This window comes from Thalia democratica, chromosome 5, assembly GCF_965202585.1.
Source record: "Thalia democratica chromosome 5, ktThaDemo2.hap1.1, whole genome shotgun sequence".
NCBI classification, from domain to species: Eukaryota; Metazoa; Chordata; class Thaliacea; order Salpida; family Salpidae; genus Thalia; species Thalia democratica.
In genome coordinates this window covers 32,430,277-32,458,225 of record NC_139169.1, presented here as the reverse complement: position 1 = coordinate 32,458,225, position 27,949 = coordinate 32,430,277, and the positions used below count along the sequence as shown (strand labels likewise).

General features: G+C 26.4%; 1 protein-coding gene across 1 annotated transcript; it reads left to right on the top strand.

Annotated features, from left to right (window-relative positions):
- The first annotated feature begins 18,606 nt into the window (after positions 1 to 18,606).
- On the top strand, positions 18,607 to 19,416 carry LOC145836416 (uncharacterized). Its single transcript, XM_082944217.1, has one exon. The coding sequence runs from the start codon at positions 18,607 to 18,609 to the stop codon at positions 19,414 to 19,416; it is 810 nt and encodes a 269-aa protein (XP_082800343.1).
- Positions 19,417 to 27,949: the final 8,533 nt, after the last annotated feature.

Sequence of the window (27,949 nt, the reverse complement as noted above, 5' to 3'; positions counted from 1 at the left end):
AAACTTTTTGTAGCCTAATGTTTTAATACTTTTACAGGTGAAAGACTTAGGAACTTTTAATAGTTTTTAAGAAATATAGGTTTATATTTTTTATGACCTTTTTTGTATGTTTGTTTCATTAATATATCCAATTTGAACGAATTCTGTGTTTATAAATAATAAGGGTTAAAAACCAATAAACAGAAAAACAAGTGCTCTGGTGGTTAATTTTAACCTATAAAAATAAGTATAGACTATTATTTATTAACAAGAACTATGAAAAAGGTGATAAAATTTTCATAGCCTTAAATTTTATAGTTTTCTTTGTAAACTTGATACATTTTTTAATTTAATATTGTTTTACACATCTTAGTTTATTTATTTTTATAATTAGTATTTTAAATCCTTTGAAAAATATAATAAATGTTTATTTATTTTTTTAGTTTCTAAGTACTTAAAAGTAAACAAGTCCTTTATGATACACCTTAAAACACTAAAAAATTATAATTTATAAAGGGTTGTGTGAAATGTGTATGCTTCTTAGATTAAACTAAATTAACTACTTGCTTTACAATCTGTTGTTAACCTTCTCACCTTTTAGAAAATACTTTAAAAAAATGTTTTAAAAGTTAAATTTTTCTATTTTCTAAGCTCGTTAAAAGTAAGACCTATTTTGTACTATTGTCATAAGACTTGCCTTAGTACTCAGAATAAAGTCATATTTTTTTCAATAGTTTGAAGGTGTTGTTAACAACAAAAACACATCTCTAATAATCAAATAATAACTTTGTAACAAAACCAACTTTTTAATTATTTATAAAATAAATATTTTTCTTTACATAGATTTAGTTTGCAATAAGTCAAAATAATTTTTTATTATTCAAAATGTAACAGCTAGAATTCTTTTAAAGTAGAATAAAACGTTCAGTCATTGACAGCATAAGCTGTTTTAAATTTTTACAATTAGATAAATAAATTTTTATTAACAAATTTATTTTTTCACGAAGACACTTTTGCACGTGTTGAAAAAATTGTAATTTGTTTTATTTTTTATTAACTTTAGTTTTTTATTATTTTAATTTTACTATTACTGTTACCCCTAATCATTGACATCGGTCAGTAACTTTTTTTCTTCTTTTTTGTTTTTTTATTACCTTTTTTTCACATTTTTTTTGTTATTTACTTTTACTATCACTCTTATCCCTAAACCTTACGATCAAAAACTTTTATTTGTTTTTTTATTAATTTATTTTTTTATTTTTTTTCTTGTTTTATTTTAATTAATTTTTTTTTCACATTTTTAACTCTCGTGCAAAAATGACCCTCCATGCAAAAATGAAAAGGTCGCTTCGTGAAAAAGTTTATTAACTTATTTTTTGCTTTTTTTCTTGTTTTATTTTAATTAATTTTTTTTTTTTCACATTTTTAACTCTCGTGCAAAAATGACCCTCCATGCAAAATGAAAAGGTCGCTTCGTGAAAAAGTGTCTTCATTCATATTTTACCAGTTGCCATATTTGTGTCTTTAAAATAAAACTTTAAAATTACAGAGTTAAAGTTTTTTAGTTTTTTTTTGTTAACTTTTAACTAAAACCAAAGAAAACTAAGTAAGTACGGAAATAAACATAGAAAACGTTTTGACAAAGAACAAATTTTGACTCTTAATAAGACTTGGCTATTAAGTATAACAAATTTACAAGTGATTAGTTTTGACTAAAATAAGCACCAAGCAATATATTTATGAACGTGAAATAAAAAATGTTTTTCAATCAATGGTGATATATTCTTATTTCATTCAAAACTATCAAAGATTCAAACATAATGTGAAAGATACTAATTAGTTTACAACTAAAGTTTAAAATAGCTGAAAGAAGTAGATCTACTAATGTACAAATAACAGTATTCGTTATGTTTGAAGCAATATACAGAAAAGTAAAGCTGGTAACCAAATGTGTTTCTTTTAAACTTCAACAAAAATGAAAAATCAAACAATTAAAAGTTGTTTTTGAGGTGAAAGAAGTTAAAAAACAGTAAAATTTAAATACTTGTTACCACATGTCTTTTAAACGTTTTTAAAACCGTAATAAAATTTGTTTATAACAAAAAACTAGTTTATTAACTAAATTATGGTTTGTAGATGTCAACGACGACTTTAATTATATATATTTGCATTTATGAATAAAATTTTACGACTACGTTTTTAGTTGTTATAGAAAGTGTTTAGCTGAACGCAGTTATTGAAGAAGTGTCTAAAAAACGAAAGTTTAGTTGCAAAATTTTACTTGAAATTGTTTAAATTGTACGTTTTTCAACGTTAAATTTTACTCTATTAATAAACTGATGCGGCAAACTTAAAAATAATTTTAAAAATTATTTTTTGTATAAATTTATATACTAATATACAATATACATGAAAATAAGTATGCCAACTTCAAAATACAAAATAATCGTCTGTTTGTTATTACTAAGCTTTTCAGTTTCACGTTATGTAAAACACTTATTCAATTATAACTGACTAAAACATTTTTAGTTTCAGAGAATTAAGCATACTTTATTTGTAAATAGTTTGTTAGTAGAGGCAGAACAGTTAAACTTTTTTATCTTTTTTTTTATAATTTCAGTTTAACAAAAGGGTTTAAATACTTATTTAAGACTTTAGTAGACTTAGACCGGTTTCGTCCTTTTCGATTTCAGTCTACCGAAGGCTTGTCGTCCGATGATTGAATTGGTACAATCAACAATTTTGTTAAGTTTGAGCTTGTCTCACGGCACATGAAACTTCAGGTTTCTGCTCTGCAGACTTTCGCTGATATTTTTGTAGATTGTATTATAATATAAGGGATAGTTAGCTTGTTATTGAAAATTAAGTTTGTTAATAAAAGTTTTTTTTTGTTAGCTTACATCGTGTTAGTCACAACTCGTTGAAACAGATTATAAAATTATGTTTGACTTTTTTTGTCTGCTTTTGCTGTTTTAAATATAGATATAACTTTATTTTTAGGTCTTTTTTTATAAAGGTCTTATACAAACTGATCAGTCTTTATTTAAGCCTAAACTCGTTTTATTAGATTAAGTTTGCAAAAAATAAATGTCTAGTGAGCCTTGCGACTAGTGATTTAAAAAAAAAGTTAATTAGAAGAATTTTTTTTAAACATATAAACATACGCTATAAACTAGTTTAAGTATATTTAAATACCTTATTTAATTTTTTTAATTAGTAAACAACCTCTTAAACTTTTTTTAGTATTCTTAAGTAGTTTAGTCAACTTTTTTAAGTTAAAAAGTTTTTTCTCCTAATTAATTTCATTTTAAGTTTTTAGTTAACACTATTATAAATTTCTTAACTTTAAAACAAAACTTTTAGCTTTAATCTGTCCAGTCTTGTAAACGATAGTTTAAACTTGATGAAAATTACTCTTAGCTGATTGTATAAATTTGCAACAAAATTCAATGACGCTAAACTATTTCTTAGAATATTTTTTTACATGGCTATTGATAATAGTATATATTTTACTTAGTATACGTTCAGTAATTGTAAACCCACAAAGTTATAAAAAGGAGAAAAATATGACTTAACTAAGTTTTGAAAAACAGGTTTAACTTTGTTTTACACAAACAAAACGCCAATACCTAACACAGATAGTAAAATATAAATTGCAGTTGTTAAGTTATATAAATTCTACTAATTCATGTTGTATAACAATATAACATGTAGTTACTGACTGAAAATAAAAAACAATTTTTACAGTTCTAAACAATCTTTTCGTTAAAAATACTAATAAAAAACAAAAGAATTATTTAACAAGAATGAAGATATATTTTTTTAATTACTACTATACTGGTTATTATAAATGCTAAAAGTCAAAATTGTTGTTTGCTACTTTGAGCTGACTAAGTTGTTCACTAACATTTTGTCAACTTTTTATAATCCAATATGTTGTTATAACTTTTGTGTGTTATTTTATTCAATATATTTTTACAACTTGCTGATAATTAAAGTAAAAACAAAAACTATTTATAAGTTTTTATGGCTACCATAGTTTTACTTATGAAATAAGTTTCTTTTAAAGTTTTTTTTTTGTCTATAGTTTTAATCATAAATCTTAAATCATACTTTTATGAGCTAGTAATTTGTATAAAAATCATTTATATACAACCAGACTTCTTTATCAACTTTCAAATTAAAAATAACAAATATTACAGATTTTAATTTATAAGATAATTATTTTAAACCCGTTCACAAATTATCCAAACATGAGCAAGATCAGTTCCAAGGAAGTCACAGAGTACATCAAGAAGCTGCTCGAAAAAAGATGTGATGAACAGAAAGTAATCGACGAAGTTTTGAAGTTTGCCAAGCAGTTCACAAAGTACTCAAACGAAATAACTAACGTGATTAGCGAATACTTGTATGAGGTTCAAGTTGCAATCTTTTAACTAATAAATTAAAAGTCCTCATAACTCAAATGCTATATTTACCTTTGCAGTGTGTAGAGCATAAGCAAAGTTAAAGTTAATAGATAAACTTTAAGTTAATTTAAAAAAAGTTATGATATAGTTATTTAGAAATCTATTTGCATCCTATTTTATCTATATCTTAATTAAATTTCGTTTTTTAGATACATGTTAAATAACTGTGTTTATTTAAATAAATGATAAAACAATTTTCTGGTGTAGACAACTCTAGACTGAAAATTTAAACTAAGCATATTTTTTAAATTTTAAAAGCATTTTTTAAGTATTATGCTGATCAACGTTTTGCATAAAGTTCTAATTTAAGATTTAATTAATAATTTTTTTTAAAATTACTTTATACCCCTGTAAATTGCATTTTATTATATTAAACTTTATAAAAACAGGTAAATAATAAAGTGGACTTGAAGACAATATACTTAATGGACGTCATTGTGAAAAAAGTTGGAGGTCGTTATATTAATCACTTCAGCAGAAATTTGATTGAGAATGTTTGCTATGTGTTCTCTGAAGTAAGTTTTTTGCATTAGTTTTAAACAGTTTTGTATTTAGATCATTACTTTATGTTGTTTGATTTTATGTTTAAGTGAAGCTAGTTGTTTTATTTTTACTCAGAAGTCTCAATTTATACTTATCTACTAAGTACAAGTTTTATTTAAAGTTTAACAAGTTTATTTAACAACATAGTTGCATGACACCATTGAACTTTCATGTTTTACTTTTAATTCTGAAAAAGAATATTTCGTTTACTTTCTATTCTTATACTTATTCTTTACAATATGAAAAAACTTAAAATACTCAAAATACCTTTCTAACCGTTCTATACAAACATATTTTTAAACTAATAATGTAAAAAACATTAAAAACATTAATTAGAATGTTTTTATTTAATTTTATTTAAAAAAAAAACAACTTTCAGATTCAAAATCTTGAATAACAGCTTTATTCAAATAAATGCAGGTTATATAGTCTAAATAAACTACCTCATTTTTTTATTACAAATCTACTTGTAAATTTTTTTTATAAAATCAAGTACTTCTTTATACACTTCTTAAATGTACTAAAAAGCTTAAATAGTAAAATTAAATCTTACCAAATAAGTTAAGTTTTTACAGTTTATAAGTAAATAAATGCTATATACTAAGATAACTAACATTGAAGGTAATACTTTTTTATTTTCTCGTATAAAGGTAAACAGCAATGATAAGAAAGAACTGTATAACTTTCGAAAATCTTGGAAGACTTTATTTACTGATAAAAGACTGTTAGATCTTGATATAGCGTTGAACAGACTTGACGGTAATTGGCCTGTTGTTGGATCAATAAACAAAAACAACTTAGAACTCTCTAACACTAAATTTAGACTGATTTTCGCAGAAGCCTGTAAAAAAGTTAGTAAAATTGCACTTAAAAACTGCATTTCTCAAACTAAATATGTATTTTTGAAGTATTAAATTCACAAGTTATCAATAAAAGTTATTTTGAGATAAAATATGCTTGTTTGATTATATATTAAGTTTTGATTTTGTTAAGTAGTGATGAAAATTTTGGTTATTTAGAATTATTCAAGGTTTACGAAGATATATAAAAAAATGAAAAATATTTTTATTGATTATTAAACTTTAGAATAGAAAATTTATAACTAATGACTTGTAAAATAAACGGCAAATTTAATTCATAAAGAATCTTAAATTAACATAGTTGTTATTTCTTTTGTACATTAAGTTTTTTGTTTATTTAAAAATCAAGAAAAATTATAGATCATTTTAAACTTAAATTAACTAACTTAATACAAGACTTTAAGTCTACACAAACTATAAAATAATTGAAAACAAGTTGAGCTTATTAGAGTTTTATGTTAATAAGCGACTACTATACAGAGAGATCCAAGATTAAGGATTAGGGAGGGCTCAAAGGCAGATGATGGAGTAAAAAGACCACCTCTATTAAGTTCCCCTGAGAGTAAATTAAATACAATGAAAAAAGTAAGTTTATAACTTGTCTAGCCGAAGAATGACAAAAATCTTAATGCTTAATTAGTTTAATTTATTGAATGAACAAAAAGATGCCCAAAGACCTGATGTTAGAAGAAACCTCTCGGTCATTTAGTCACATAAAAAATATTTGTCAAATTATTTTTATTTTCTATTATTTTCCAGGTAATTTCACTGCCGAGAATACCAAAAACTAAATTAGACCCAAGACCATCTTTAATAAATCTTCCTAAGAGTAGAAAAGATGATATGAAAGTTTATACTAGTTTATATTTGATTATATGTTTTATATATCTACATTTCATTAGTTTATATAACCTGTTATATATTTGTTATAATATTAAATATAATAATACTAATCTCAGTCGTTTTATAATGCTGTACATGAAGACTTCTTAAAACTTAATAACAAAATATAAAACAACGAAGTTTAAAAACCAGTCTTTGTTATAAATAATTTTGTTTCAAAGTTTAAACTTCCTTAAATCTAAAACTTTTATATGTTAAAACCACTTGATAAACCATTTAAAAACTTATTATAGTCACTGCAAAAAGAATCATGGTCGAGTACAAACGGAAAACCAACAGTTAAACTATTTGAACAGAAATTAAGACCACCTCTATTAGATACTCCAAAAACTTGTTTAGATATTAAAAAGGTAGTTAGTTTATAGTTTTAAAACAGTGTTGAACATTTTTGTTAATAACAACGAATGTGTATTAGTTTAAGTAAAAAACAGTATTTAGTTACTGTTTAAATTAAAAACATTTATTCAGATTTTGTAATTAACAAAAGTTAAAAGAAAATGTTATGATAAAGCATTAAAACAATTAATTTTGGCAGAAGAACCAAAGATCAAATTTTAAGAAAGAACAAAAGTTACAAGAAGCAAGACCATCCCTGCTTGATACGCCAACAAGTTCTAGTCAACCAGAAAGAAAACCACACAAACGTAAAGTAGCGAAAGGTTCAGAGGGATACAAAGTTGTAGAAAAGTAAGTTAAAATGCTTTACAGTATGAAAATGAAAAGTAACTCTTTGTAGAAATATGAAAAAATGAATTTGTTAGTTTAATAACAGTCTTAGTGTTTTGGTCATCCTTTAAAAGTTTTTATGTGATTAAACTGTCTTATAAATAAAGTTCTACGAAAAGAATAAAATAAAACATTTATTCAAATGCACTTTATTGTATTTTTGACATCTAACTTATTTATAAATTTTAATAGACTGTCGTGCTTTCAAACTCATATCTCTACTTAAGTTGAGATTAAAAAAAAAAATCAAACAAATATGGTAAAAATAATTCATTTATGCCAATTACAAGATAATTAAGAACGGGTTAAAACTAAGCTTGAAAGTTATAATATTTTTTTTTTCTATAAAGATAAAATTACAACAAGTCTATTTTAAATAAAACTAAGTTAACAAAAAAAAAATTGATTTTTTAGAATATATATTAATTTGCAGACAACGTTCTACTTCATCAGAGAGTTTAGGCACAAAGAAGCGCAAACTTGATTTCGATGAAAAAGAAGATAAAGATAGTGAGCCGAAAAGGCATCCTGAACAAATCGACTTCCTCAAAATTGCAGCTTTAACAAAGTTGTGGTGTCCAGAATTGCACGAAGAAGCTGAAGAACCTGTACCGGAAATGCCGTTTGCAGGTAAAAATTTAAAAGGATGCGATAAAAATAAACCAGAGTCTAAGTCTGTTCCGGTTATTAGTCAAAGTCAGCTATCAGAAAACGTGGAGTCCGTGTGCCAGCCGGAAGCCACCGACCTTTGGTATCCTGAATTGTATGAAGACTTGGAAGAGTTGGAACTCGAAGAAGGCGAAATTGTAGATGAACCTATACAAAGACAACATATGAAGTCCAATTCCTCATCAACTTTAAATCAACATCCGAGCACAGTCGAGGGCGGGCCACCCGTCTTTGTGAAATCATCACCCGCTAGTTCTACCAGCTTTAACTCCGAAGCAGAAAACATCACACCGCCACAGCTCACATCAAGTGGAAGATCTGGAAGGATTGAGACAGCAGGACCGCCAGTGTTTGACAAGTCATCAGTTTTCTCACCACCTAGCTCCACACCTATCAGTCAAGAATCTCCAACAGTTTCACTGCCATTCTTCAACAACCAGGGTTCGTGATAAACTATGTTTTACCAATTGTTTTAAATTGTTTACAATTATGTCATTGCATAAATATCCGAACCATGTTATAGTTCTTTAATTATTGTTTAAAACTTAAAAATATTCTCACAAAGTGTATACATAAATTTGATCTGATTTATATTTCTATTGTAAGTTCAGTATTCATGTTTAACTATATTTTATATTAACAGATTCCCCAACTACTAATGAAGCTGGAAACAAAGAGACTTCTAACCCTTTTGTAAAACTTAAGAAGTTTTTGAAGAGTCATATGAATTGAATATACTACTTTAATTACTTTAGTTATTACCTTGAAGTCAGCTTAAACGTTTTTTGCAACTGCTATACCTTAAAAACTGCAATTAATGGCAATTATGCTTCTTAGACAATTATTGAAAACTTTTATTTTATAACGCTTTTTTGTTAAATAAACCATTTAGATAAACCCATAGTTTTTTTTTCAGACTTGATTTAACAATTTATTAAACAAAATCGTCAATAGCGATAAAACCTAAAAATAAATTGAATACTGTGTGAAAAATTTAGAGTTTTTTTTATAGTTTATTACAAAAAGCTATAACGATAAAGCAAAAAGTTGTTTTTATTGATATAAAAAAATATATAAAATTTTGCGACATTATTTGGTAATTATTATTATTTATAAAACAAATACCAATTCTGATGTTTTAAATTCAAGATGGTAGTATAAAACTCCATACATAAAAATTGATTACAGACATAAATTGATAAACGTTTTTTTTTGCAAATATAACGGATTACAGTAGAATAAAGGATTTTTATTTATAAAATACTACTATCAAAGTCGTTTTCAGTTGAATTTATATAGATAATCACAATGACTTAGATCAGAGTTGGTTAAATACCAATAGTTACTATAGTAATTGAGGACTAAGCGTATACATTTTGGTTTGTTTTGAGTTAGTAATTTTGCGATCGAGTATATAAAACAATACCTTATATCAGAACAGGCTTAGACTGTTTTGATTAAAAATAAATTCCACAAAATGTGTACTACATAACAAATTTTATCGTGCTTAATCTAGTATGATACATTATTAAATTAGGCTTAAAACTTTCTGACCTCTAACAATATGTGCTTGAAAAATATAAAACAGTAAAAAAAGTTGCAACTTTTTTACCAAATTAAAGTAAAATAGTTGAAAAGTGTAAATTGTGTAATAAAAGATTTTTACCAAAACATTAAATTAGATTTTTATATACATAAAAAACAAGTTATTAGTATTTTCAATGATATATTGCAGTACAAGAAAGAAAAAAAACAAAACAAAATACGACTTAGTTTTAGATAAGTCTGACTTATATAAAACAATTGAGTAAAAAAATTATATAAGTATTTAACATTAAACAATTTAATTATCTTAACACTAAGTTTTGTGGGGGTTATTCAATGTCCAAATATGCAAGAAGATATTTTTGCACTTATAGTCAAATATGCACGAAGGGATACTTTTGCACGAAGGTTCATTTTGCACAAGAGTAAGAAATAAACGTGAAAAAAGAATTATTGACAAAAAATTAAGATTTAGAGTTAAAAGTAATAGTAAAAATAAAAAAGATAGAGATCAAAACATTAAAATAATAAAAATTTCAACCGGTGCAAAAGTGAACCCTCATGCAAAATTGACGTCGTGCCAAAATTTCTTCGTCCCTATTTGACACCTACCCGTTTTTGTGTTACCTTTTTTCTACACTTATGGACTATTGTTTATTAACAACCTTGTAAAACTCAGATACATACTGTCAAGAGGTCGTACAGAATAAAAATAAAGCTTTATTTCCTTTGTTGTTAAAACACTTTGTGAATTAAAGACAATAATGTAAAGAACTTTAGTCGTGTACATACTTGAAGCTTAATGTATTGAACAATTAAAGCTTATATTGTGTTAATAACTAGACTTTTATTTTTTTCTTAATTATTTATTGTATTAGAACGTGATGAACTACGTAACAAATAAACGATATGCTGATATTTAAAACCTAACTTTGAAGATTAAAACCTTGTGATGTTAAGATTTAGCTTACTTTTTATATAATAATGAGTACATACAAATTATAGATAGAACATTTATTTGATAACAAACAACCAATTGATAATTAAAAAAATAATTATCAAAAAGTTTTTTAGGTTATTTTTGTTATACAAAATAAATGTATACTATTTTTAGCAGTTTTTAAATTTTTGTAGCTTCTTTTGATTTTTTTTTCAATTTTTACATAACTGTTAGTTTAAGTACTTTTCAAAGCTTACTGGAATTGAATATACTGTAAAATTCAGCAGTTTTAAGCTTTAAAACTTAATTAAAAACTACTTTTGAAAAACTTCAAAGTTTTTTTGTTGTGGAAATAGGTGTTTAGAGTATAATCTCTAACCATTATTGTATTTGAAATTTACTTGTTTTGTTTTTGATATATCTTTAATTTTTTTACATTTAACTACTTTAGATTTAACATTTTAACGCGGTATATTATAAAAGCTATTACATTAAAAAAAAAAGTCAAAAACTCTAAAGAATTTTATATTAGTTGTATTAAAAAAATGTCATAAAATCTATCAATTTTTAAGATACATTAAAGATTTTCTAAAACATTTTAAACACTTGTACCTAAGAGTTTTAAAACTAAAAGAAATCTATTAGTGTTTAAAAATTGAGAATTTTTAAGTTTACAATGTTTTATCAAATAATTTTATTGCTTTCAATCGAAAACATGTATCAAAATGTGTTTATTTAGGTATTGATTTTTTATTATGATTTAATAATAGTTTTGTAAAAACTGTTTATTGTTTTTTTGACAATTTTATATAGAATTATAAACTATTTTCCTATTTACAAATACTACGCTTAGCTAATTTAATTAACGGGCTGATACTTTGATTTAAACCATTTATTGAATTATTTGCAATAAATAATACAAGATTTTACTTATTGTTTAGCAGGAAGTTCTTCCTTTGGATATATTTTAACTATATAAACAGCTAGAATTAGTTAAACTTAAGAAATATGACCTAAGTATAACACTCAACAAAAGTGAAACTACATATTTTGTTTATTTTACAACTTGTCAACTGTTTGCGTTGTTCATTAAAGTTTTAGCTACTTTCCACTCTAAAATCTCAAATGTTCCAGCTCTGTTTGACGTTAAACAAGCGCCAGACTTATTCGAAGTTCAAAAACAGAAATATGCTTTACTTGCAACACTTGATTACAGCATTGAAGCAAAAGTTGACTGTAGCTGACGTCCTGTTGCGTTGTTTGACAAAAAAGCGCGCGTTCATTTTTCTCTACTTGACAAGTAGCAATTCACAACTTTTTTTTTGATGTTACGGTAAAAAAAAGGCAACAAAAATTTCAATTGGTTCAAGGCGTCAAAATTCGGCTGATTTCAACAGTGAGGGCAAGTTCGGATTTTTGCAAAACTGCTGCGAGGTGTCACACTTGGCGCGCGCGGCGTCGAAGGAAGGCGAGCGGTAATTGGAATTGACGCGGGAAATTGGGGAGTGGCGGCTGAAGAAGGGGAATTCCCCCGTCAAAGAAAAAGCGTCAAGAAAGATCTCGTTTCGTTTGCAACAAGATTTTCTTTCTTGAGTCGTTTTTTTTGTGGCTGCAAAGCGGATTAAGGCTGCTTTCATTTGATAAGGTGGCCTCAATAAAGGGTTTATTTTTTGTGAGAAATTAGCTTACATATGTTGGTTTTAATTTTTTAAGTATTTTTTTTCTTGTAGTTACTTATATAAGGCAGTGTATCGGAAATGTTAAGACTTGTTTTTTAGGTTGGCTTAAGGTATTTTGTAAGAACTATTTACTTGAACCTTTTTTACAAATAAAATAAAAACGCTATATAATAACAAAGCTAGTGTTCAAATTAAACTTACTACATAAGTTATTAATAATTTTTTAAATTATTAAGTTTGCCAAAGTGCAAACAAAACAACAGCAACATGTGACTTGTGAAAGAAAATTTATCAAAGCAATTATTTTAATTGCATTCAATAGAAAAAGTAATCTAACATAAAATGTATAGGTAATTCATGACAATACTTGAAGTAGTTACAACTATACACTTTAGCACAACCTCTGAAACCCAATAAAAACACACTCATGCTTTTATTGACTTGTGTAAAGTTATGAAATTTTTATTTGGAACTTGAAAAGTTTAAGCTTCAAACTTTCATTTTCAGCACGTGCCTCGAAAGGTCGCGTTCTAAGGTAAGCGTGTATGTTCGATTTGTTGTAGTGATAAAGTTTTGTTGCAATAGGAGCTTCATACACATAAAACTGGAGCTAGTTTTTATTTTGTTTTGTTTTTAGCTCAGTAATCTACATGTAAAACAGTTTCAAGTAATAAACAGAGAAATTATCTACTTAGTAAAACTTGGTTTATTGTGTGATTAATGTTTATTTACTTTTGTAAAAACATTTGTAAAGGTAATAAACATTGTTTATTTATAGTATTCTGTATATATTTTATCAGGATTAAATAAAAAAAGTGTCAAACGTACAATATTATTTGACTAATAGGTAGTTTTTAGGGTTTACTTAGCTCGAAAATTTTGAAGTGAAATGTATTGATTTCATAAGCAATTTTTCAAAATGGTAATTAATTCATATAAAATTTATATAAACAAGTAGTGAAAAAAAAACTAATATACTGATAAATATAATTTAAACTGGTATGTCAAAAAAAAGTATTATCTTGTTTTATAAAAGTAAAATAAAAATAAAAATGGAATATTAAAAGTGATGTAGATTGTTCAGCTCTTTAACAAAAAATGTTTTTAGTGAAAATAAAGTTATAACTCCATATTTAAACTAATTTTTGTATCCTTTAAGCATTATGTGTTATTTTAAAAACAATGTAAAAAAAGTTAGAAGATTTTATTAGAAAACTTAGTCGCTTTATAAGTTACACATTTAAAAGACTTGAAAAATTATTAATTTATGTGTTTTGTCTAAAGACACTAAATACGAAAGTGTTTGCGTTAGAAAAAGTTTATTTTTTAATATTTCAATTACTTATTAAATAAAAATAACTTTGATCTTAAAAAATAACTTTTTGTATAAACTATAAGTATTATAAGTTCAAAATTATTATAACCAAGCTCATTGTGCAAAAAGTGAATTGTGGATTAATAACTTAACTTAAGCTGTCAACGTACAACAACCGAAACCATAGCTTTGACTTTATTTTCTTTTAGCATAATTATACCAAACAAGTATTTAGAACGTTATAAATAAGTAATAAGTATTTATATGGTGTCAAAAACTTAAAACTTTTCTTTTGCTTGAAAGTTGCTACGGTATGTATTACATTTAATAAATATCTTTTATCAGTTTTCAATTCTTGTTCAATCAAATCAAAATTTTTATGACATGATTGTTTATTATTTTTAACTAAACATAGGATTGGCAACCATCAAGAAAACTTTGATTTAAAACATATAAGTTTTGTCTTTTCCACATGCTACTTTTTATTTTTCTCCAAGAAGTTAGATGTTATTTGTTTTTTAAAAGCTTTAAAGTAAGTAATGTGAAAAAACCAAATGATAGTTTATCAGTCTGACATCTTGCATAATTAATTTTTGTTTTGTGTAGAAACCGTACTTTTGTCTGTATTGACGCATTTTTCAAAGGATCAGGTACTTGTAAAAAGTAGTCACAATAAACCAATTGATATTGTAAGAACTCATGATATTTTCAAAGTATTTTTGTAAAACTACTTTCACTTTCACGCTGAAACTGACGTTAAATGACAAAATAAAGCAAGTAATTCAATCAGTTTGAAATAAAAATTATTACAATATAAATGGCAATATACTGTAGTTATAAAATTTATAATGTCGTTTTAATTCTGTATACAATTACTTTTTTAGTTGATTTTGGTTATTCTTTTTAAAAGAAAGTTTTTGGAAGCATTAGCATATATTTAAAACTAAAATTAACTTAAACATTTTTAAACTTAGTTAGTTTAAACATAATATTAGCAGCTTTGAAAATTCGTTACATTTTTTTCTGATGTTTGTTAAAAAATGGTTATGAACTTCAATTTAAAGTAGGCCTTAAAAGCTTAAATTTTAAAGTTTATCTTTAGTATTAAAAAGTTTGTTTACATATTAAAAAATAAAAAGTTATAAATTAAAATCTATATAGTTAGACTCATTAACAAATTGTTAATAAATCTAAAAACGGTTTTTATTCTTCATCAATTGCTTTTTAAAATTAGCTTATAACACTAATTCTTAACACCTAATGTATTGTTATTTAAGTATTGTAATTATTAAAAATCTTTTATAAGAAGTAAAAATATTTTGAACAATCAAAGCTTTGTAATAAAACTACAGCTGCTGTTATATAAGCAGTAATATTTGATTTAGAAAAATTTCTTTAAACTATTCGAAAATTTTAGGTATAACACATTTTTACACTAAAACAGTGTTTTTATTGCTTGAGAAAAACATACAGGTAATAAATATCTTCTGTAAACAACTCTATAAATCATAGAATACACATATTTAAAAAATTTTATTAAAATAAATTTTACTTATTTAAATGTATTAGTTAGGATGAAGAAATTATCTGTGGTAGCTCTAAACTTTAATAAGCTTAAAAGGAAAATACAAATATGCTTAAGTGCAGCTAAGCGTCGTATGGTAGCATATGGTGTTTATCTATTAGTGTATTTTCTTAATAGTAAAACTATCACGGAAATAAATCAGCTTATTTATACTGCAGCAGTATCCTAAAGAAAATTTTCTCAATATTAACAAACAACCATTTCGTTGTATGCGTTTAGTATCTAACTTTTAAACTTTTTTCTTAACAAAAAGATTAATGTTTTAATCTAAAAAGATATATATTGTTGTTGCACAACCTTAAATTGTTTAGTTTTTTTTTTGAAATTTATATTTTTGTTTTGAAATTATAAGGGTTTTTTAAATAAAATTTGTGTCAAAATTCCACCAACAAAATAACAACAAAATGTGTTAACTTGTTTAGTCAGTTGTTTATATATACCTGTAGAAACGTTTTAAAGATTTAGTTCGTTTTTAATAACTTATTATCTAAGCGACTTGTAGACTAAAATAAAAAAAATTCAAAAATTAGTTATACTTAATAGTTAAGTGCAAAAAAATTAAAAAAAATGTTAGTCAAAGTAATGTTGTTGTATTTATCGAGTTGAGTACCGTGTGATTTGCAATAAGTAGTACAGCTACAGAAATTAAAATTCGTTTGTAAAACGCTTTTGAACGTAAAAGCGCTTCTGTTTGAGTCTGTAGCCTAGGGCAAATCAGTAATTCTATCTTAACGTGTGTTAGTTTATTGGGCCTGAAATTTTGGGAAGGGTAGATAAACTCGTTGTTGAAGTTAAGCAGTGTTCAAGTTGATTAAGCTTTAACTAATTTGCTTTTCTTGTAAAGCATGTAGCTGCAAGTAACAACGAAATAACTAAAAACGATCAACTATATACTATGTTAAATATATATTTAAACATAGAAGTTTATTAGGTTCAATTTGATTAAAATTAGTTTAAGATTTTTTAAACATAAGTTAGCTTATGGAGCTACTAAAGTTATATAACTAAGTAGAAAACTATTTATATTATTCTAACCTATCTTTTCTATAAAAACAAATAAACAGCTGCAGTAAAAACAAGTATTGTAATAAAAACAAACTAATGCTTGTTTTAGAAATTAAAACTTTTAATACTTTGAAATAAACTTCACAAAACAGATTAAAACCTTATTAAATGGAAACTATTGCGCCAGTCAAAAGAAAAAAAAAATATTGCAGTAGTTTGAGAAAACACATTGAGGGTAGTTCTACTAGTTCTTATTTAAATAATCAAGTTAAAGCTTAAGTTTTGTTTAATGTAGATTTGCAGATTAGTTTGATTTTCAGACTTGATAAAATACTTGAGTAGCTTGTAATTATCACGCGACAAAAAAAGATTTTACTTTCTAGCAATGCTTTGATAACTTTAATTTGTACATGCGTTCAAATATAAATATGTTAAGCTCAAAACAAGTTTTGCAAATAAAGAAAATAGTTTCAATGCTTTAGTAACGCGTGCGCATAAAATATTGATTAGTCTCGTCTTAGATACATTCAATTGTAAGTTAGCTTAAATCGTTATAAAGGAAAAAAAAGTTATTTTGAAACAATGCTGAATTCGCAATAAAAGAACAGGCTTAAACGTCTACTGTTGTTAGTTTGTCGAGGATTAGTGTTAATTTAGACAAAGTAAACTAGAAATTTTTTAATTCTTTAAGAGTTTTGTAATCGTTTTACCACTATTTTATCAAAGCGATTTATTATGAGAAATGTGATTTTAAAGCTTGGTTAATTATTGTAATTACTTATCGACTGATTATGCTAAACTGTATTTCAGATAGTACGATAAACTACAAACTAATAGCTTTGAAAAAAAGTCGTTTGGAAAAGTTTTTTGTTTTGTTGAATTTTGTATAATTAAATCAGACGGTACATTATTAAACTAGACATACAAGAACTAGCTGAAATTCGTAAAACGTTATACTAAATAGTTTATTGGTAGCCGCTTTACAATCATATATCTAGAAATTCTATTAGTTATACAAAATTTTAATTAGTTTAATAAAATTGAACTTATAACAGATTTAACAATAAAAAGTAAAACAGATGTATTTGGTGCTTTTTATTATGCAAAAGCAAGTATCCACGAAGACTTAGGAATTATACGTACATAAACTTAAAAATCATGCATAATGAAATGTCTATTTATCATTAGAATGTTATTTATTTTTTTTTTTTAATAAAAACTATAAAAAAATCTAAAAATAAAACTAACCTATAAAATAAGTTTAACTTTAAAATCATTAAACCAATTCAATAACTTTTTGTAAAGAAAAATAATTTACATGCGCAAATCATTAAAGAACTTTAAAAAAAGAGTTTTATTAAAATTTAAGGATTACTTAATACTCCAAAAACTTCATTAACAACAAACATGCTTTTAAAAAAGTTTAAAAGTTCAAACACCACCACTTGAAACTTCCTCATTTAAAATTTAACATTCAAGTTCAACTTATTACGCATGCAAAATGCGAGCTGCTATAAATAAATTGATGATGCAATAGGCAGACGTGTTTCAACTTTACGTGCGTTAAACTAATTTAAGCACTTTTGTACAAGAATAAACTTAATGGTTTTACTTTTTATTTATAATTGGTAAGTAAAGTATAAAGAGTAACTTTGCTAAATAATTAAAGCTCTTGTTAAAATTTAAGTGTTTAGGTTGTTGTTTTAGATGTTCATAAAAATTTAGATTCTATAAGACTTTTTATGTTTTAAGAGGAGTATTGTTAAAAAAAAAACGTTAAACTTAAGTAGCATACACTTTACTGCACATATAAATGAACTTTACAGAAAATGAATAAGGTTACAGATATTTTTATTTAACTGGAATAGCTGTTTAAAATTTACTGAATTGTAGTAAGATGTGTTTATAAGAAACAATCAGATGTAGATAGAAACCTTGTAAAACGGTTATAGCAGCAAAAAATGATAGTTTTTTATTTAAATCTTCGTGATGTACACACAAAGTAAATATGATAGAGAGCTACTTGTATTACTTAAAAAGTAATACATCCTATTTCCTGTGTGTTACTAAAATCCTTGAACAGAATCTTTTTTGATGAAGTGCTTGTTTCAGATTTTCTTACTTACGCTCTTGGTTTCAACAATGAGTACAACTTTAAATTTACGACAAGTTTTCTGCATTATTTTAATGCCATCTTTTGGTATGTCTTTACCATAAAAATAAATGCTTAGTTTTAAGATGTCATTCACTCGCTTAATATTTCATTTAACTTTAATTTTTATATTTACTGTAATTGTTGTTTTATTAGTTATTTTTACTTACAGAACCTGTTACTTAATTAATTGACGTCTATGCAGTAAACAAAAAACATTAAATAAATATTAAAACATGGATCTCTGCTGCTCCTCCAACGACTACAGGATGTCGCGCAAGTACATCAACCTGAAAGAGCTCAACAGGACCGACCACTCGCAGGTGACCAAGCGGGTGCAGCTGAGCACTTACAAGGTGGTTGCCGTTAAAAAGTACTACAAGGGCGCATGCAACCTCGAGAAAATCAAAAACGAGATTGATATTTTGAAAGAGGTGGAGCACCCTAATGTTGTGAGGTTTATTGAGAAGGAAGAGAACAAGAGGAAGGTTTACATAGTGGTGGAGTACATAAACGGGAGGACTTTGAGGGAGAAGCTGGCGGTGAGGAGAAGACTGGAAGTTGATGACGTCAGGAAGGTGGTGACGTCATTATTAAGCGCGCTAAGCCATCTCCACTCGCTCAAGATCTGCCACATGGACGTCAAAACTTCCAACGTCATGATCACCGAAAACTTTGATGACGTCAAACTCATCGACCTCGGCAACGCCCAAAAGTTCCCGGGGGAAAACCCCCTGACCCACTCGAGGTCGGGGACGGTCCGCTTCGCCGCTCCAGAGTTCGGATTATCGCGCGGCTGCTGCCCGTTCAAGGCGGACGTTTGGTCGCTTGGTGTCGTGCTGGCGCGCTCGTGCAGCAGAGCGGCGAGGAAAGTGAACTTGGCGGTTTTCGTGGCCGACATGAGAAACTCGCTGAAGGAGAAACTGGAGGAGGACTGTGGCGACGAGGCGGTGGTGAGGGTGGTGGAGAGAATGTGCCGGTACCACCCCAGCGCCAGGGCTTCAATGGAGAAGCTCAACGCTGATTGGCTCGCTGAAAGCTCGTAGGAGAAAATGACAAAAGTGGACATGTGACGTCAGGAATAAATTTGCTCTTATATTGCTACACAAAATGTACTCACACTGTTTAAATGTTTTTCGTTTCTATATGATAATAAGTGACTTTTGTTTTGAAATGTTTAAACCGAAATTGTTATTAAAATTAAGCCTGACTTTTTAGACATAGTTTTAAATAAAAAAACTAGATCCAACTAGAATGTAACAACAATAATTAAAAATTTACGATCAATTTAGGATCTGTTAAACTTTAGGAAATATTTTTAAGATGCATGTTTTTTATCACTTTATATGCACTAATTTTGTTGATTTTTCTTTGGTACACCACGTGGTTGAGATTATTTTTACTGTGAAATATTTTTAAAGCTTACTTACATAATTATTTTAATATTAAAAAAATGTATATTTTTTGTTTCAGCCCTGTTAACGACTAACTAAAATTTATTTTTCTAAAGTCAAATTAACTTTTAATCTTTGAATAGTTATACCATCATTTGATGTTAATAAAAAACAAAAAATTAATTTATAAGCTAGTAAACATAAGTTTAAACTTAAAAAGTAGAGTTTAAGTTTATTTTTCTTTTATTAATAAATGAACAATAAAAAGAGTTCTGAAATTTTTATTCTTCAAACAATTATTTTTTAAATCTTAAAGACACTAAAACAGGGGCTAGTTGAAAGTGGTTTACTGGAGTTTATGCTACCCCTGGCAAGAGAAAGCTTGTTAAATAGAAATGTTGTTTGTTTAAAAAGTTCTTATATTAGTAGATTTGCTCGTGCTTTCTTTAAAACGTTAATATGAAAAAGTAAACAACCAATAAAACTCTGTAAACATTTGAACATAAACAAAAGCCCAATTTTAAAGTAAAATTACAACTGTATGCCAAAGTTTCTAAATGAAGATGATTGTATTGTTAAATAAATTAAGGTCCTTCACAACATATTAAACTGAAGATTTGGGTTTAGTTTTAAAGAGTAGTTATTAAATTTAAAGTACACTTGTTTACTTGTAAAAATTAAAAGATGTAGAGGAAAATTTTGTCTAACTTTATCATATAGAAACTGAAAGTGCTAGTACTAGTAATCAAAAAGTGCACTTTTTAAAAACAAAAATTTTTAAGTGTTACTTTAAATGGTATACCAACTAAAGTTTGACTAAACCTATTTACTTAAAGTAAAGCAAATTATGTGAGTCAAAGTTTTTTATATTTAATAAAGAGAATTTTAAAAATAGGTTATACATAAGCAAAATTCACCATGTTTTTAAGCATGATGGTTTTAATTTTTTCTTAAAGCTTACAAAAACTATTTACTTTATGTCATTTAAACTGCTTGATCTCAAAAATAATACAGTGATGTTCAAACATTTTCTGTTAAAAGACATTTAATTTAAAAGTTATCATGGTGTTTTATATTTTAAAGGTTTTGAACCTATACTAATGCTAATACCAGTAAAGTATTCATAGTGGTATTTCAAAAGTTGATATTTATAGTGAACTATTTAAACAAGTAAGCTACCTTTTTAAATTTTATTTATGAATATTGTTTACTAATTTACAGACAGCTACTTAAAGTTTCTTATATGTTACATAATTTTGAAATGTTTAACTTTTAAATTTTAATCACTATATACAAACAACAACTTATAGCTAACAAGTATTAGATAGTTTAAGTTTTAGCTAAGTTATTGAACACTGACTTTATATAAAGCCTAAATTGTATTAAGCTTTTCATTAAAATTATTTTTGTTACTACTTAGCTAATTGAGCAGGACATTGTTTAATTATAAATGTTGGTTTATTAAATATTTAAAATATAGATAAATGACTAAAAGATTCTGTAACAATAAAAAAACAGTTTTAAGGAGTGTTTATTTACATTTTTATGAATAAAACTAAATTTACTAAGTAATATTATAATTTCAAAAAGTGTTTTATTTAAAGATTTTCAGAAAGTTCCGTTATTAAGCAAAATAAAATTTGTGTTAACATATATTCCAGTGAACTTGTTTCGCTAGGATCTTTAATACCAAAGGATTATCTTTAAATTTTGAATAGTTACAAATTATATTGTTATATTGACATAAAAAGTCAGCAAAATCTAAATTTTTGTATACTTATGCAAACATTTATCTTTTCCAGTACAGCAAAAACTATAGAGATCGCTTAAATTAATTTGAAACACTGACATTTCAATACAATATGTAAAACGAAACTTGAGATAAAATAAAACTTCAAAATCACAAGAGTATCACCAAAGTATTTAAAAACTGCAAAAGGTTACAATAGAAAGTCTCAAAACTTGTACATTTGTGTAATCAAACTTAAAACTATGCTAATATGGAGTATTACAATTTACAACTGTAAACTTAATGAAAAACAGACCTTTTTTTATTGTTTCAAGGTTAATAATCTTAACTGAAATATTTATAATTTCAATACAACATTTGCTCATAGTAGATGAACAGTTTATTGACATACAAAAATATGCAAACGCAAGCAATTATTTTCAAAAAAGCAACAGTCTTTTCTATTAGACTTTCTGCTTTCCAGTAGACCACATACACTTTGGTAACATTGTACAGTTGTGATATCATGACAATATAGTAAGCCTTTGGCATCAAACACTTTTGAATACTAATCGATAATGAATAGCACTTTCGAAGATAATCACCAAATATCAACATACTTCTAATATTTGTAACACTGTAAAAAGATTTATTGTATTTGCACCAAAAAGTAATTTTGGTAAATGTTGTTCCACAAAGCAAATAAATTATTATCATTTAAAATTGACATCTGTTAAAGTAATATGACGTAATATATTAAAAATGTTAATTTTATAGAAATTTCATAGCTAAGTTTTGAAATCAATGTTTAAGGCAGAGGACGGCAGCATTTTATAAGTCATGGGCAGATTTTCCAAGACAAATTTGCTCGCAGGCCGCACTGTACAACATAAAGTCTTCTGCGGCCACAATCATTTCAAAATATTTGTAGTAATCAACTTAAAAATACTATTTTAAATAAGCAATAGTGGAGCACTAATATTTTGTAATCACTAATCTAAGAGCCTAATTAAATAATTTAAACGTAAATTTTTTTTTTTTTGTGATTTGAAAAAGGTGTATTTTGTTCTGAAAATTACCTCGCGGGCCGCAGATTTGGGTTTGAGGGCTGAGGTTTGCCGACCGCTGGTGTAAGGTTTTATAATTGGTACATAATATTAAATGAAATAATGTTTAAACGTGTCGTTAAAAAAAAAAAAACAGCAGCCTTTTATTATAAATGGGCCAACTTTCCGTAGCAGCTAAGTTAGTATTAATGTATTGTTAATAGAAGCTAAATTGCATAAAATCTTTTGAGTGTTTTTACATACATGGCTACACGCAACTTAGACTTAAAAGTTTTGTTTATGTAGACTTATTACTTTATTTTTACTAGCTAAAATCTAATGCTTGTTCATTTTTCAGGGGTAACATACAAGAGTTTTTATTAAGAATCGTTTTTGATAAATTTTAGCCTTATCTTCTTGTTTACTATAGAAGAACATTGAACTTTTAAAAACAAATTAAAAAGCTACATTAAGCGTCTACAATTAAATAAAAATAATGTTTAAGTATGACATAGCTTCCAGATAAAGGCCAGTAAAATAGTCTAGAACTGACCCCAAAATTTCCAGGTTCTGGATGAAGTGTTATACTATGCAACAGTTTTTAAAACATTTCGTTATGAGAAGGGTAATTTTTTTTTCTGTTTTTATTTCCGTCATTTCTAGTTATTTTGCCATTGATTTAAAAAAGAACTTACAAATATTTTCATAATCCATTTTGCAAAGAGGTTAAACAACTGGGAACAACTCAGTATGAATCAGTTTTAGAACTAGGGTATTATTTAGTATAAAAACTCTTTTCAAGTCAAAATTGTTCATAAAAATACTCACAAAAATATTAGTACTTAAATTGCAAATAAGCCTTATCTAGCTAATCTATGTGTATAAAAGTAAACTTATTAGTATTAATTGAAAGGTTTTTTTTTTCTCAAAAAATTTTTTTATTGACCTTCATACCAACCGTTGATTAATTTAAGTAGCAACAAGTTACCTATGTGTGTACAAACATGTTGTTTTTTTTTACTAAAATAAATTAATTTTTCGACTAATTTATTTCTACTACAAAATAACACAAACTTCTGGTGTGTTAATTTAAATACAATTTTACTTTGCAGACTAATTTTTTTAATATAAGAGAAGCATACAAGTAAACTTTGAAGAACTTTTTTTTTGCTTATCTTAAATAGTCTGTATTTTTAGAAATGTGTTTTTACATTACACGAAAATTGAAGCTGATTTTTTATTAGAAATTGAAAAACTAAAGAAAATATATATAGATAATTTTTATCATTTAAGTTTACAATTAACACTTCTTAAAAAAAAAAAAATGTTCAAACTTCGAAAATTGATAAAAATAAGTTTCTACTTTGATACAGCAATGAGTAAAGTTAGAAAATTTATAAGGCGCTCAAGCGAATTTCGCTTTCATATGTTTCCACAGGTCTTCTTTGTTGGAGAAACTTTTATTGCAAGTTACGCACGCAAAGCGAGTTGGAACGCACTCCGGGTGCTTTTTGCCGAAATGCCACAGCAAACCGCTTAAACTTCTGCACATGGCGAATCCACACACCGAGCATTTATATTCGTTCTGTCCTGAAATGTTTGAAAGTTTTTAGTTTTTTAAAGTTTTTTTTTTAGTTGAAAAATAATATTTGATATAAAATGTTTGTGCTGGTACTTATGAGTATCGTTGTTTTAAACAGGTAGGAAGCCTTTAACGTTATTTTATTTAATGTTAAAAAACATTTAAACACTAAATATTTTCTTTTGTTATTCATTAAATAAAAGTGAAGGCCTATAAAAAAGTCATTACCTCCAATCACCAGTATATGATTGTAAATTTCGCGGTAAAACTTAAATTCCGACTTTATATCTACATTTGATACGTTCACTGTGAAAACTGTTTCGACTTCGCCGTTAGCACCCTTCACGACTAGTCTGCTCAATTCAAAAAAGTTTTTCACTGTGTCTCTGAACAAGTGTTTCTTGTTTCCGGAGTATACGATTTCAATTGGCAAGTAAATAACTCTATCTCCTTGTATGACGCGTTGAACTAAAGATGGATTTCTAGTTTCACTTGTTGGTGGAGCTTGTACCTTAGGTTTCAGTTTAACTTTTTTCAGCTGATTTCTTTCCCTTTTTAGCTTAATCCCTTCTTGGAGCAACTTTAAATATTCGGAAGGCTCTAGCTTTTCTGGATCTTCAGGCTCTAATTTTCTTTTTGTTATTTTAGAAACATTATGTATTGGGCCAGTCAAACCTTTTGGCAGTTCAATATCGCCAAGAACTTTTTCAAACGTGAATGGAGTATCGGAATCAAGCAGAAGATTTTGTGGCTTGTTAATAACTTTATCTCCTTGTATGACGTGTTTAACTGAAGATGAATTTTTAGCTTCACTTACTGTTGGGTTTTGTATCTTAGGTTTCAGATTAATTTTTTTCAGCTGATTTCTTTCCCTTTTTAGCTTAACCCCTTCTTTGTGCAACTTTAAATATTCAGACGGCTCAAATGTTTCTGGTCCTTCAAGTTCTAGTTTCCTTTTTGGTACTTTGGAAGCAATCTGTATTGGGCGCGTCAAATCTTTGGGCAGTTCAATATCGCCAAGAACATTATCAAAAGTGAATGGAGTGTCGGAATCAAGTAGAGGATTTAGTGGTTTGTGCAAAATATCAATACGGTTTTTGCTTGTCGAAGGTTCATCGTCTATAAGATAATATAAATTAAAATATAAAAACAGTATAAACGTACTAAAAACTAAAAAATTTCACTAATGAATCAAACGCTATGTCTTAAATCAAAATAATCTACAATTTTGTGTTTACCTTTAGTTTTTAAATTGTGTCTACTATCATCTGTATCTTGATAAGGAAATCCTTGTATTCTATCGTTATAGAGACTAGGTCCTCCATGAATTGCATTTAAGTTTTGTTCTTCAATACGGTGATTTAAATATTAAACAAAATTAGGTTAGCTATTGTTCGATGACTACAAATCTTTAAATGTTTAAAAAAAAATTTTATAAAGATATTATTTGTTCTCAATTTAAGTTTGCCATATCATACAAGTTTGTTTATTTAAACTGTTAATCTTTAGTAGCACATAAAAATTAAATTGAATGAAAGGTTATGATTTGCAAACTTTCAATTAAAATCAACTTAAAAAATTACCTATACTTCTGTAGCTTAATATTTCATAACCAATATTAATTCTTTTCGCTAGTTTTAAGTTGCTATAACGTATATGAGCTGGAATCGATGGATAATTTTCTATCAATGCATATGCTGCCTAATAAAATTGAAGAAGATAAATTATTTTTGAAAGATTATTGTATAAAAATAAAGCACAGCTAAGATCATAGGTTACGTTTGTTACTTCTAAGAAAAAAAGAAAGACAAATAATTTCTACAAAGTGAAGAACTTAATTAACTATTCAATCATCACAAGTAAAAATTAAACAAGTAATTTTAAATAAATCTTAATCATATTATTTATAAAAGTGTTCTGTAAACAAAACTAAATACTTTTAATTAAAAAAAAAGTTAAGTTAAATGAGAAAGTTCATAAATAAAATCAAATCAATCACTTTCAAAAAAAACTTAATTATTAACTAAGTTTCATCAGTATTAACCTCGATTGCGTGAATGCCGCAACTTTTTGCGTCAACTTGTTTGTCATGACTTATTACGTCATAGTTCCAATTTTCCAGCCATTCTCTACAGTCATTTCCATGCATATGTTTGGACAAAACATATCTATTGTGTCATAACAGTTTTAGTTTGAAAAATACTGTTTGGTGTAATAAATCGAAAAGAGAGAGTGAAGTGTTTTTAAAGCTATGTTTTTTTAAAATAAAATAAGCGAAACAAAAAAGAAAACGTCATCTAATAAAAAAATCACAAGTGTATTCAAAAAAGTTTATAAATCAAGTTAAGCAATAATATCGTTACCATATATTAATAACTATTTGATAAACAACTAATAAAAACAAATAGGTATCAACAATTAATAAAACTAAATTTATTACTTTCATTTCATATCTAAACTGTGTAAGTGAATATTTTTTATGCATTTCAACAAACTTAAAACGAAGACCATAACGTGTTGACAAATTCATTTCATTAGTTGACTCAAAACGAGAATCGAAACGAGAATCAACGACATAAAACGTTTTTTCGTGGAAATACTGTTGCAAATTTTTAATTAAAATACAAATTGTTTGTTAATATAGGCAAACAAAAACTCACAATAAGTCTCCAATGGTCTCCGTGGTCTCCGTGGTAAAATGTAATAAATGAGCTGAACTTATGCAATTGAAGCTGGAAAGTTTTACTCTTAAACCAAGTGCTTTCATTTATATGTATATACTTTTGTGTTTTATAATTTTTTTAAATGGAAGAGTACACGAATAGTTCTCTCATAGAATATTAGGCTAGTTTACTGTAAACATGTTTTATTTTTTCTAACCTACTTAAAATTTTCGATTGTTGAGGTTTTTATGTATAATGAATATATATATATGTAAATTTATATATATGATTTTTTTTTAATCTCTCACTTTGTTATGCAAAAGAAACTCCCCTTTATCAAAGATACGTCTTGCTGTATCATAATTGATAAACTGAATTTTATCTGCTCTATTACAAATAGCAAGTTTCCTTTGAATTGCGAATTGGACAACCTGTTGTATGTTTTCACATTTAATGGTTGACTAGAACAACCGATTTCGAGTATCAATTTGTTTACTTTTAAAATTCAACTTACGCGGTTATCAAGCCAATAGGCAAGAGTCCTGAAAGACTCTACAGTTACAAATTCAACTGGTGAAATTCTATTTACTATTTCCACTAAGTTTGCCTTTTTCATTGTAGTTATAACTGCTAGCTATATTAATAGTTGTAATTTTGGAAATTATATTGGAATAATAACATAAATACTTTATGTTTTTACTATAAAAGTAGATATTTTACAAAATTTATGTAGAGACAAAAATATTTTTAATAAGTATACTTTTTAATTAAAAAGGTATACTTAAAATTTTACATAACAAAACACAATACAACATCGAGTATATTTTAAGAGTAATAAAACCTATTTTGTATAAGTTTAAAGTAAATGTTGTTGATTTTAGATATATATATATAGGTTATTTGTTTTAAGATTTATGTAAAACTTACAATTTTATTCTTTAAGTAAGGGTTTCTCAAAGTATTTTCTTCAGATAACAAAATTCTACAACTTATAAGAAACTTTTCAATCTCTTCTGCCTGTTTTCTTTCAAGTTCTTTTCTTCTTTCTTCTTCAAAGTTTTGTCGCCCCGACCACTCTCTTAGAACTGTTTTTTGTATGTTATTAAATGTTAAAAATAAACATAATTCTAAGTACTTTTTTGTAATTTTTAACAGATTGTTTCTT